At 46.6% G+C, this 13,543-nt stretch overlaps 1 protein-coding gene across 2 annotated transcripts in view; it reads right to left on the reverse strand.

Moving 5' to 3' along the window:
- tnika (TRAF2 and NCK interacting kinase a) overlaps positions 1-13,022 on the reverse strand; it is a 61,181-nt gene extending 48,159 nt beyond the window's left edge. The window contains exons 1-2 of one of the 2 annotated variants that reach the window (XM_084569509.1): positions 12,576-13,022; positions 1,622-1,687 (exon numbers count right to left, since the gene is read on the reverse strand). In XM_084569509.1, the coding sequence (XP_084425635.1) occupies positions 1,622-1,687; positions 12,576-12,632 (123 nt within the window). In that variant the 5' untranslated portion in view covers positions 12,633-13,022. The remainder of the gene's footprint in view (positions 1-1,621; positions 1,688-12,575) is intronic. The other variant, XM_084569510.1, reaches the window with a different exon arrangement.
- Between the last annotated feature and the right edge of the window lie 521 nt (positions 13,023-13,543).

Below are 13,543 nucleotides of genomic sequence, written 5' to 3' on the forward strand. Positions count from 1 at the left end.
GATGATGATGATGATGATGACAGTAATTGTCGTTATCTTTAGCCTTAATTTAGATACACCATGACCTGGATGACTGAGAATTTCTGACTGAGCTCTGTAGGACTAGCCTAGCATAGCCAGACTCCGCTGGCATAGCCAAATACTTCTAAACGCAATTGGATTGTCCTATAGCCAATCGTAGCCATTTTGCTGTTAGCTAAATCAACTCCCAGATGACATGTGTGACTTCTGTCCATCACCACATAGCGGCCCCGCAAGCAAATGTGATCGGCCCTGGCAGATCTTTGCCAAAACACAATCAGCTCCCAACGGAAAGACTCGAGACCAACTTTCCACTGCAACATTTTTGAGGCGTGGGAAGTAAAATTCCATACATGCGAGGTTCTAAATACAATGAAGCTTCCAAACTGTCAAACACGCACATGGGAAAACTAGATTTACTGCCGCATGCTTGAAGGCTTCAGTCGACCAGTCAAGTTGCATTGTAAATCTCTGTCTGTGCAGACTCATATCTAATATACGTACAGAAGACTTTGAAGCAACTTAGTAAAAGTGTTGCTGCAGAACAACTCCGCAACTTCCGCTCACAAGAATGCGCCAGACAGATGCAAGCCCGCGCTGTTCAGCTGCACGGACTTCAAACCAAACAGGCCAGAGCTGTTGCTCCAGGCGTTCTGTGGCTAGGTAATGTATGGGACTGGCTGAATGTCGGCCAGCAAATGAGCCGTGACTTTCACCGAGACGGCAGAGAGCGGAGTCAGCGTTAAACGGATACACATAACTCTCCTGTTCTTTGTTCCTTCCGTGTTTTTTTTTTTTTTCCCCTCCTCTCTCCTCCAACGAGCGCGCGAGGATGTCAGCCTATTTCTAGAAGTGTGGAGAAACCTCCGCCCGACCTCCGCCTGACCTTTCATCCGATCCAATCGGCCGCGGGACCAGCGACTCTCCATCAACCACCTGACCTTGGCTCTCCGGTCCATTAGACACACCTCAGCACTCGCTGGGTGACGTCCACGGGGCCGCGGCGCATTTGAGCAAACACGTGTTTATTGCAGTTAGCGGCGATCGGAGAGAGTGACACGGGCCCGGAGCCACATCCTGCGGCCGTGGCAGGATAAAGAAGCACAATCAGGAAAAGGAAGTGAGGAGCGGGGGGACGATGTGGCTATAACGGAGGGAAGAGGAAGCTCAGGCAGTGACTTGGACTGAGAGATACAGTTTAAACGGCCCATCTGAAGACGAAAGATCAAACCACAGCGATGTCACAAGAAAAACACTTCCCCCCCGAACCAAACATCTTATCTACGGGGCCACATGTACAAAACCATTGCACATACAGAAATAATGGTTGAGGGAATTTTCCTACAAGTAGCTGAATGTGCCCCAGATCCTGCCTCCTCCTCTCTCTCTGTTCAACATGTTTAACATTCGCTCCATTTCACCCAAGCTTGCTGGCTGGTGTTATCTTCCTTCAGTTACAGAGCACATCCCTATTCTTATTCCTTATGGGTTACTTCAAGAGAATAAATAAAAAAAAAAAAGAAAAGCAGATAAGATAGGGGAGCGCATTATCAAAACGGCATGACTAATGTATCAAAGTCTGTTTACTTGAGTGTCTTACCTTGTACACTTGCCCGTAGGTGCCATTTCCCACCAGCTCGACCAGCTCGAAGATGCCAGCGGGATCCTGTAAATGCAAATGCAAACGTGGTGAGATGATTGGAATTCGTGCGCTCAGCACAGCATAATGTCTACCGTAGTCGTATACGTTTAATCTGGCTTAGACAGGAGAGCCGGCTCGTCGGGAAACGATTCAGGTGCGGCCCACCTACACCTGAAGGACAAGCGACGCTCCGCTGAAGACAACAGCATCCAAACGTCAACCAGAGAAGACAGAAGAAGGAGTAAAGGAAGGAAGACTGAGATATATCGATTTACGACACAGTTTTAACTTCCGTCCCCAAGAAGTTTCACCCTCATTCACACCTTGAAAGTGGAGCTTCTGACAGATAATGGGTGGTTTGAGCACCATTCATGAGGGAAAGAGGACAGGGACAACGACAGGTAGGAGTCTAGACGTTAACAGACACTAGTCTAGGAAGTTTCTGTTCCTATTTAAATCTCAACTCCCCACCAGTCCCTAAGAACTGAAGAAGCCACCCGGATGAGTGGCGAAACGTCTTCAAGAAGCTCTACAAGTCCAGTTGCCTTTCTTTAATGTTTTTTTTTGGATATGACCATGACCTGGATGACTGAGAACCTGCGCAGAGATTCGGACAGTGTCATGACATGCATATTTTTTCTAAAAATTCATACGGTTCTAGGAATAGCAGGGTGGCCTTCGATTGTTCCAAACCTTTGGTAGGAGCTAAAGTAGTACAACAACTACAGGATGGATTTTAATCAGACACACATCGTCCCCGGCGGATGAACCATATTGTCTTTTCCTGGGGTGCCAGTCACACCTACCGGAAGGCTTGCTACCAAATGTTGGAGGTGGACGTTCAAGTCCAACAATATTTGGTTTAATAGGGGCCTTTCTGTGTGGAGTTTGCATGTTCTCCCTGTGTCTGCGTGGGTTCTCTCCGGGTACTCCGGCTTCCTCCCACCATCCAAAGACATGCCCGCTGGGTTAATTGGTGATTCTAAATTGGCCGTAGGTGTGAATGTGAGTGTGAGTGGTTGTCTGTGTCTCGGTGTTAGCCCTGTGATAGACTGGAGACCTGTCCAGGGTGTACCCCGCCTCTCGCCTGATGACAGCTGGGATAGTCTCCAGCCCCCTCGTTTTGTTTACTGCTAATTAGCAAAGGTTAGCACCCTAACACGCCGGAGTTGCCGGCATAGTCGGAAGTACAACATTCTCGTATCCGTTGTGCAACAGCGTGCGTTTATTCCAACCAGTGATTGTAGTTTAAACTCTGAAGCAATGTCTTGCTCTATCTCCTGAGCTCTCCCATTGTTGATACATTAGTCTGAAATGCAGTTCTGGATTGTTTTAGGCTCGCTTCCAGACTACCTAATAATTTAAGCCCACAGTCGCTATAGGGTTGCCAGCACAGAACCCGACGCATCTCTGACAAGGAGCAGCCCGAACAGAGCATAAAACCCACTGACCCTCGCAAACACACACACACACCTCCCCCTCCCCCTTTCCTCTCTGCCGCATGTTGCTACGGCATTCCAACAATAGCTGGTATTCACCCTCTCTTTCCTTCTCTCTCTCTCTCTCTCTCCCACATTCTCTCTCGTCTGCCAGCGTCTTGTTTTCCCAACCAGCTGAAGTCCATCTATGTCTCTCTCACTCTTTTATCTTCACTTTTCTCTCTTTAATTCCTGACAGCGTCCAGTACAAGTCCTTTCGTTCAAGCACTCCTCTCATTCCAACAGAGGAGTTTCACAGTCCCAGAAACACTGAGGCCTTTTTATCTGCGAGTCTCTGTCCTCCCTAACAAGTGTTTTAAATGTTGCCATCATTCATTTTTTGGGTCAACTGCTCTCAACTTTACATCCCAGACTTTCCGCCTTGAAGTCGATGGTGAATATATCAGGGCTAATCTCAGGGCCTCGTTAATTCAAGACATTCATATTCACAGCGTCTATAGTAATATTAAGAACGTGCTTTTGTAAAGTGGCTGCTTTAACTCTTGCCCTTCGCACTACAAAGCGCTTAATAAGTGGATGACACTGTCACACAGTCAAGTTCTTGTGGTTAGCTGAAATTATTCCAGTTAGCAGAGACATTTCCTCTACGATGGCTCTATAATGTCGCAGGAAAGAGAAGGTGAGAAGCTGATTTAAAAGTAGATCTTCTTCTTCTTCTGGGCACAGAGCTGGAGGCTCGTTTCATTGCCGATTCACCAAAAATAAACCGCTCCGTCGTGTTGATCCACGCCGGGCCTCACGCAAAGCCAGATATTACACGATGCCACCTTCTCACTTACAATTCCCCTCTCAATAAGAGCATCTCTTTATTTCCGTTCTGAAAAGCCACACGTGTGCTCTTTTTCCATCTCCATCTCTTCGCTCATCACCACTTTCACTACTCATTCGCCCTGTCTAGATTTTTTTTTGCTTTCTCCTTTTCACTTCATACCATGCATGCGAAACTTCAGTTGAACTTTGCCGACGTGCGAGTAGATGTACGTGTGCTGCCACAAAAGGAAGTGACAAAGAATTACAGATAAATGTTCATCGGATGCTAAAGTGCAGCACCATACATCATACACCGATCAGGCATAACATTATGACCACCTTCCTATTATTGTGTAGGTCTCCCTTGTGCCTCCAAAACAGGTGTGACTCATCAGAGAATGGAGATGGGCCTTCTGAGGGTGTCCTGCTGTGTTAGTGGGGGCCTTTAGGTCCTATGGGTCGAGGGGAGGGGCCTCTATGAATCATCCCACAGATACTTGATCAGTTTGGGATCTAGTGAATTTGGAGGACAGGTCAATCATGTTTCTTTTGAGTTGCTCCTAAACTGTTTTGTGTGTGTGCCTGTATCAAGGAGTGTCATTGCTATGGGGTGGGGGTGCCTGGTCTGGTCTAGGTGGGTGCTACATGTCTAAGTAACATCCACATGAATGAATGCCTGGTCCAAAGGTTTCCCAGCAGAACATTGAATAGTCACAAGATAGTCGATGTTCTGAACTCTCCTGTCAGAGGTTTTAATGTTGTGGCTGATCGGTATATGATAAAAAATGGGTGCATGTGAACATCTAAGAGTACTTTTGTCTCTTTCTTGTGTTCTACTTTCACAGTTTCCCCTCTCTTTTTCCCCCCAGTCTCTCTCTCCATCCCTCTCTTCGCCTCTACATGTTTGTTTCTGTTGGTCTCAGCAGACCTGTCAACCTGTCAGCTGTTTCTGAAGACAGCCCCCCCCCCCCCCCTTCAACCCCCTTCTTGTCTCCTCTGTTGTCTTCTGCAACGCCAAAAACCCATGCACCTTCTCTCGCCGGCAAACTCACTCTCGCGCGCGCCCGTCTCAAGTACATCCTCCCGCTGTCTCGCTCTCTCACACCCCCAAAGCTGCGCAAACACACTCTCGCACACTGTGCCAAAAAAACGCACTCCCACACAAGGGCCAGCGTGCAAATGTTCTGACGAGTGCGAGTGGGCACAAAATGTTTAGCGCGCGCGGGTCGCTTGCAACGGCGTCCTTCCATCGGCGTGACTAGTTTCGCCTAGAGAGTCTTCAGCTCGGACAGGTAGATTCTGCTCTCTCTGCAAGTGTGCATGTGTGCATGTGTGCGTTTGTGTGTGCCGGGCTTGGCAGCTTTGTGAATTAACTCTCAAAGCTGAATACAAAGTTCTGACATGCAGTTTGGGCAGTTTGTTCTGGTAAAGTTACCATCATGCATGCGCATACTGGCAAATTCTGCTGCATGTCACTACCGGATCAACTGCCAGAGACGTTCAGAGTCATGCTGCGCTGCAAATGGGTTAACTGCATTAAAACTTTTAATTAGATAAATGATGATCGATTAATCTACCTTAACGCGTTAATTTTGACAGCCCTAATCTTTTTTCATGCACATGAGCAAACAAGTTACGCTCTAAATGCATATGCATGTAAGGACCCACAAGCACTAAAAGGCATGATGTAGGCATGCATGAACCTCTCCTGCATGCGCAGCATAAGCAATGAGTGCTGTGGCTACAGAAACTGAGCGTTTTTGCTGCTCCAGTTCATACATGTCCTCAGGCTCGCTGACGAAAATATAGCACGGTATCATTCATATTTTATAGGCCACTTGCAGAATGGGCTCTCAGCATGCGCCAGCCTTTGTTTGTGCACGTGCACGGGGGAGCGTGTACGCAGGTGCGTGCGCCTGAGCGTCTGCGGTTCAGAGTTCCCTATGACTGAAGCGGATTGCCCCCCCCTTCCCCTTTTCTCATTTCAGCCTTCCTGCTGAGCGTTTGCCAGGGTCACATGACAGCCGCATGACCTCACTGGTGGCAGATGAATCACGGCGCGCGTCTGCATGCAACTGCTGAATAACAACAATGTGTTAAATGTAAAAAAAAAAAACAACAAGGAAAACTGCTGAGAAGAGGAAGAGTGAAAAAGCAACCAAGGGGCACGTGATGTAAAAATAAAACAGACACACATCATTTCTCCAGCGTGCGTCAGCTTTTGTGAAGAGGTTCGCTTTAAGTCCAGCGACAGTCTAGACATCGGACAAGTCCCCACAAAGTGATTTTTTCTTTAATTTTCATTGATCCTTGATTGCTGATCCTTAAAGGGACACTTTCTGTCTCACATGCCTCCAATTTTAGTCTATAAACTTCCTTAATAATCCATTTCTTGTTGCAATAATTCCATGCAAACTATTTTGACACTATGCATTGATGATTTCCCTTAGTCCTAGTGTTACATATCCCAGGTTGATTTAGGGAAGATTGGAGCAAAAACCGGAAAGGTCATTTAGAAATTCTGCGTGTTGGTAATTTTCATTTCCCATTTCTTCTGGATACTCGATACTCCTGGGGTTTCTTCTCTTCAGATACACTGGAGCAGGATTAACTTTAGGCACGATGCCGCTGAGATAGATAAAATCACTGGATCAGCTATTTTCTTCCAATAACAGAATATCGGTCAGTGAGCAGCGCAAGCCATGGAAAATGGATTTTAGAGTGCAGCAGGACTGCAGTCCTTCTGAGGGCCACTTCACAACGTGTGTGTGGACTTTTACCGGCTTGCATTCATCCCTTCACGCTGCAGTCCTCTCTACCACACTCCTCCTAACCTCGACGCTTATCTCACCGACATCAAAGCCTCGTTCCGATCTTTACACCAAAACCCACAGCAAACAATGCCCGTCATAAAAATCCATCTCGCGTGGTTTGATCGCAGGCTGAAACTGCAGGAGTAAACACGGTCAGTCTGATCAAAGAACGCGTTCAAAAGGTGCCACCGACTTTGGAGGACAGTTGATACTGCTACACTTCGAAATCAAGTGCTTCGTCTGGGGAACTGACTGCAGAATTAATTTTCTTGTACTTTCACATTTGCTCTAAATGCTCGCAGATCTGAAAAGCACATATCATTTTAATATCTAAAAGGTAGAATATCAGCGAGCCGACAGTAACCTGCAGATCAAATGAGGTTTTATTACCAGGACCACGAAATTGTTCTCCGCAGAAGCCTTTGTGCGAGATCTCTATCCGTTCTTTCTTATCAGCTCAGCACCAAGCGCATTTATCTGAAGCTGTCAAGCGCACACAAACACTCGTGCAGCTCATGAATCGTCAGGAAATAGGAAATTAAACAGCAACAATAATAAGCAAACCAGTGCAGCCGCTGGAAATCTGATCTGCGAGATTTTATTTACACGAGCGGCGCAAATTGCTGAGGGGATGAAGCACAACCTGAAAACAGATCAAGTTCATCAGAAACGAAAGAACTTAACTATCCGTTCTGTGTTTTAATTAAACGCCGTCAAAACTCTTTTTTTTCCCCAAAGGCATGCAACCGGTAAGTTACTTACAGTGGCAGTTTTGAAGATTTCCAGTTAAAATGATGAGCCTGTAACAATGTTGATCGAAGCCAACAACGTACTACTGAAATTATAAAGTCCTTGCTTTGAAGCCATCATGAACTGTCTGTTTAAGGTGAGGCTTACACAACCGACTGATGACGCACCAACAACTGCTGCTTTCCTGAGAAGTGAGCTCGAAAAACACAACTGCAATTACCAGTTATTGGCACAGGGAACACAGACGAGAGAGCTATGGTCATCACATGGGCTACACCTCAGGCAATCGTTTCCGCCGTCAGATTCTAGAAACCAGACGGACGGGGACTCGCTGAGGGCTGACTCTCTTCTAGCAAAGTTTGCGCAAAATTGAAATGATGTTGTCACGGTTGCACAAGACACTGCTGTCTTGGCTCAGTCATGCATCATTCTGCTATATTTAGAGCGAAAGCATGCTTCCCACAACAAATCAGCTCTGATATCAAAAGGCTGCCAACCAAAACTGGAGACCAGCTGACAAATATAGCCGAGCATTAGCGGAAAGTTAAAAAGCAGAGTCAATTTTGGACTGCAGTGTTCTGCAGAGACAACGGTTTGCTAACGGATACGTTATATTTTCTGTGCAGTACGTCCACGTTGGGCCTCAAGCATGCAGGTAGCCATCACTCATCTTTATGCAGTAAAAAAGTCTGTGAGGAAGTATGAGACTACTCACTAATTATTCTTTTAAAACTCAGCTATCTATCATATGTGCATTAGGCAGCAGCCAGGTGAGTGCAGTTGGAGTCTTACAGAAAGCGAATCTCAGAGAACTGACCCGGATTGAATTAAAGACTCTTAAGAGGATGATGGGAGTCATGCTGGGCCCAGGTCTGCCACTTATAAAAACCACTTACACTTAACAACACGCCTCGCCGCTGCTCGCCTTTACGAGGCCGTATCCTAATTCCCAGTACGTCGCACCCAGACATGCACAAGTACATTAACGCGAGTCAAATCTTAATCACGGATCTGCGGCCGGCTGAAGGATACGTGCTGCGGGGTTTCGTCTTGAAGCCCTAAAAGCACCCGTCCTCTTCTCATCTTCTCTCGGCCGAGCCGTCACCTCACGCCTATGCCCCCGTCATCCCTCCAACCACCTCATCTTTTATTTGTCACTCTCTCCTTCTGTCATTTCAGTCTATCTTTTATCCCCCCCCCCTTCCAGTGAATCCCTCCAACACAATGGAGGGATTCAGCTCCTACTAGGGGCTTGTTTACATGCATGTGATTCCTTCAAGCACTTCAGATCAAGTGTGAGAGGAAAGAAAAAGGAAGACTTAGATAGTGGCATTCTCATTTTTTAAATTTTTTTTTTGTATTTCTTTCCTGCGAATTACTTGCAAGCTGTTTTTTGAAAATCAGACAGCGTGTCCGACACTCTGGCGTCTTTGTCCTTGAATTTATTTTTGTCGACATGGCGCATTACGCTCACCAAAAAGGCTTTTCCCAGGAAAACCTGTCCTCGAACCTGTCCTGACAACAAACCTTTCCATGGAAGAATTGCTAATTATTATTATTTTTTTAAACGTAGCTGTTAAATACAGCAAACAAAAGATAAAAAGGCGTCCTTAAAGGTCTTAGCCGTTGACACGCTGCCAATAAAAGCCAAACAGGAGGCCTTAAAGCAACATTTTTTTTTTTTGTGCACACCAGCTCGACTTGTACATTTTAGCTCTTGTACGGCGGAGAATTAAGGACTTAATGCAACTCCATCAGTGACTTGGGGGGGAAAAAATAGGTCAGCTCGAAGCAGGCAGGCAGGCAGAAGGGAGGGAGAGGGGGAGAGAGAGAGAGAGGGAGGGAGAGAGGGGTATTTCTCAGCGACAGGCTGCCATACAGTATATAGACTATTCATGAATAAGCTCTGTGTAAGCCTTGGGCACTGCCGTGGCCCCGTTACTATGGCGTCCGTGGTGAGGGGCCGAGGAATGTGGCCTTACTGGGCAACGGGGATAGAGAGGGAGGGGAGAGAGGGAGAAGCTCCGGAGAGGGGCCTTTGCCTTGGACTACTTTAGTCACTGGTCACATCTCCACCTTTTACCCCAAGCCTCTGTCGTTTTCTGTCCTCTCTCTCTCTCTCTCTCTCACTCTCTGTCTCATTGTCCCTCTAAACCTCTCTGAGCTGAATTCATCTTCACTCTCTCCGAATCGCCCCAGCTTCCTCCTTCTGCACCCTTCTCCGGCCACGTCACCGTCCCTTCATCCTCACCTGATCTCCCTTTCATCTCAGATCTCACACCTGAGTCCCTGCACAGCACATTAGTCCGTTGCCAGCGAGCGCGCGTGTGTGTGTGCGTCTGTGTGTTTGTGAGTTTGTGCAGACTTCCTGCTGGTTCGCCATCTGTTGCTCTCGTCAGCTGACTGGACGAGCTCGTGCCTCTGACGCCTTCTGACCTACGCGCGTTCCCTTTACATAAAAACCACTGTCTGTATGAATAAAAAAAAGCCAAAAAAAAAAAAAGAAGCAGATTTCGACCTTGCACAGTTCTTCGGCTGCCACTGTGAGTCACGGCCAGACGCGCACCGACAGCCTGCCTCTGCTAAGTCTGGCCTTTCCCGCTCGGGTGAAAAAAACGCGCCGCGGCCACGCATGCAGGTGCAGCCTGGGGTTGATGCGCGAACACCAGAGAAATGTCGCAGGGAGCCGACGGGGCCGTGAGAGAAAAAAGTGAAAAGTGCAGAGACAGCAAACATGAAAAACCACTTCTCTGCTCCACTAGTCTTCCCACTCACTTCTGTCTGTCTCTTTGTATCAGCCTGTGTGTTTGGCTGTCTGCTATGTGCATGTGTGGTGGTGGTGGTCTGTGCAGGTATAAGCGAGCACGCATAAACACAATGCACCATCGTCATCACCAGCAGCCAGTATCATAAGTACCCCCACCACCACCATCACCACTACCCTTCCCCATTCCCAAGCTTGTCAGAGACAGCTGACCTACTTCCTGTCTGGCCGGCCCAGTGGTTGACCGTACACTCATCTTACGCCATGTGTTTGTGAGTCCACTCATCTAAATAAATAGGGTAGGCCCTGTTCAGACATGTTGGGGAATTAAAAGCGGCTACCTCAGACTTCTCTGGTAGCACGTGTCCTCCTTAAATTTTCCACTGGAACTACATAAAACATTTCCTCATAACTTGTGAAAGGCATTTGTGTAGGAAGGTAAACAGGAACCTTATACAGCAAAAACAAGAGAGCACATAAGAAGTCTTTATATTCCCTTCAGTAGCTTTACGGTTGGAAATAATTTATCTGTTCAGCTCTATTTTGGCTTTTGAAGTGATATGATGCTGACAAAAAGCATTCAAACCAAAGAATCCATGTTGTTTTGTATTTTTTAGGTGAACCATTTTAACTAAATTCAATTTCTGTGGGATTTCCATTAAAGCATGAGTGCACAGAAGTTTAATCCTGTAATCTAGCCGAGCAACCCTCCACCACCTTGCAGGAAACTAGGTGTGTGCATACCGCAACGAATGAGCAAAAGGGTTCAACAACTGTGGGACAAATTAAAGGATTATCTTACACTATCGTTTCACATACCAACAACTTGACGAACGTGACAGTGTGGAAAAACAAAAGACGAGCTTTTGCGCATGTGTGCGTGTGTCCTTGCCGCTGACTCAGAGTCACAGCGAGAGACGAGCACTTAACATCACGCCTCTGAAGGAACAGGACATGCATGGACTGATTCCCAGCGCATGGACACTTCCCTCCTCCTCATCATTCCTCCACATATCCCCTACCCTCCTTTTAATTCTGCCTCTCATTCCGCCGGTGATAGGTAGACCTAAAAATTAACGCCCGTGAACATTACACTCCGTGCAGACAGGAGGGCTCGGGGAGATAATGTTAAGAGACAAGAGTGGCTGGCAGATAGACGGGGGAGGCGCGCTCAGTCAGTCACACAGACGAGCTGCTGGGAAAAAACAGGCTGTTACATTGACAGAAAATAAAATAAAAAAGGAGGACACGCATGTGGGTAGATGGACGAGCAGGTGTAACTGAAACAAACGCACAGAGACAAGCTAGAGTGAAGACAGAAGATGGGGTATAAAAATGGACACGAGGGCACAATCTAACCGAAGAGGAACCGGGTTAGCGCAGGCAAGCGCACGACAACTGCATTGTGTGTGTGCGTGCCTGCATGTGTGGTTTTGTTTCTCAAAGCAGCAAACATATCTTTAGCTGGAGCGACGTTTCTCACGTGCAGCATCCTTTACTTGCATGCGGCTGAGTGTGAGTGTGCCAGACACCCACCTATTAGAAACATACACACTTCATGCCCAGTGAAGCAAAAACAAGGGTATCCACGCATAAGCACAAGCATAAGCACAAGCACAGGAGGCTGTGTATATCTGTGTGTGTGTGTGTGTGTGCTGTGTGCTGTGGTTTGCAGTACCGGATGAACAAAAGAACTGACTATTGCAGCATGCAAAGCTCCAGCTCTGATTGAGAGTGGGTGACTACAGCGACTACAAGGTAGGCTGGAACTCACAATACAACTCGCACACAAAATGAGAAAAATGCATTAAAAGATAAAGAGGGGAAACTACTTTAACAGGGTACATTTTTTTTTAAATAAATAAAATCTGGCCTGAAGACAGTTAAAGTCTCGCCCTCACAACATGCAAAGAGAATGAGTAGAGTGTGGTAGAAATAGGTTAACTTAAAACTCTGAATGCAGAGCCTTGTAATAGGTTGGCCCAGAGGAAAAAAATAAAAGCTCCACAAACCCCTCTATCCAGGTCAGCAAAATCACAGTACAGCCTCAATTCAGCACCACACACACACACACACACAATCAAGCTTCTGGTTTCTGACTTGAATAAAGATTACAACAATACTTCACACCCCGGATCCAGCTGTCACGTTAGTTAATGTCTAAATATACTGTGATCTATAATTTGACACATTGTGGCGGCCTGTCTCCCACACATCCGCCTTTTGCAGCCTTCCCCTGCCGGTTGTTATTCATGGAGCACACGTCAGGTGCAAGAGGAAGGCGCACACATCAGTTGTGTTTTTATATAAATTCTAGGTCACATCATCTCACTCACCCTCAAAGCGGATAGGTCGATTTCGTCCAGACTCCGAGCTGGAGAGTCACTCGCCATGATGGAGGACGCACAAAGCTGCTCTCTCTCTTGCCCGATATCCTGAAACGGCCTTTGCTGTCACGACTGTGTGGTCTCCTCTGCTGCTCCAGTCTCTCCCTCCTGTCCACCGCCCCCCTCTCCTCTCTCTCTCTCAGTCTCTCTCTCTCTCTCTGTCTGTCTCTCTCCAACACAGTGATGTCTCCTCGACAAAATAATATCAGTCCCTTTTTGGTCGGCAGCGGGACGTGCGTGTGTCCGGGAGCGCACGGCTAGAGCGCGGACGCCGTGCACATGAGCACTTCCAGGTCCATGTCTGCGGGATGTAGACGGTACGGGGGAAGGTGAAGCGCCGCAGAGAGTGGGGTTTGCTTGTAGCTGTGCCGCTGCTGTGACAGCCAGCCTGTAAATATGCAGGAGGAGGGAGGCGAGGGCGCGCTAGTGCCTCAGCAAGCCACGCCTCTTAGAGGGCGGGGTTTGCTGAGGCAGTAGGGGGACTCCCGAACTTTTTTTTCCTAACCATTCTCATGCCCAACAGCAATTAATTTTTAGTGAATGACATGTCATTACTATGAGTGGATTAAAAAATAAATAAATAAATAAATCATTATTACTATTACATTTATTATTTATTTGTAAATGAAAAAATAAATGGGATTAAGTTTGCTTCTCTTGGTTGTTGTTTTTTTTTAAAAAAAAATAAAAGATTTTAGTTTTAATTCATTATTATTTGATTTAATGCATGTTATGTCCACTGAACATTAAATTTAATATGGACTACTTATGTCACTTTCTCCTACACATTCACTTACTTTTTACGTTAAAATAAGAATTTATCCAAAAGTTGTAGTTAAACACTTTTTGGTTTTCAAGCTCCTGTGTTTGGTTTTAGACCTCATTGCCACGTTCAAACAAAATCAGTATGAGATGAT

The sequence above is a fragment of the Chelon labrosus genome (assembly GCF_963514085.1).
Source record: "Chelon labrosus genome assembly, chromosome: 20".
Taxonomy (NCBI): Eukaryota; Metazoa; Chordata; class Actinopteri; order Mugiliformes; family Mugilidae; genus Chelon; species Chelon labrosus.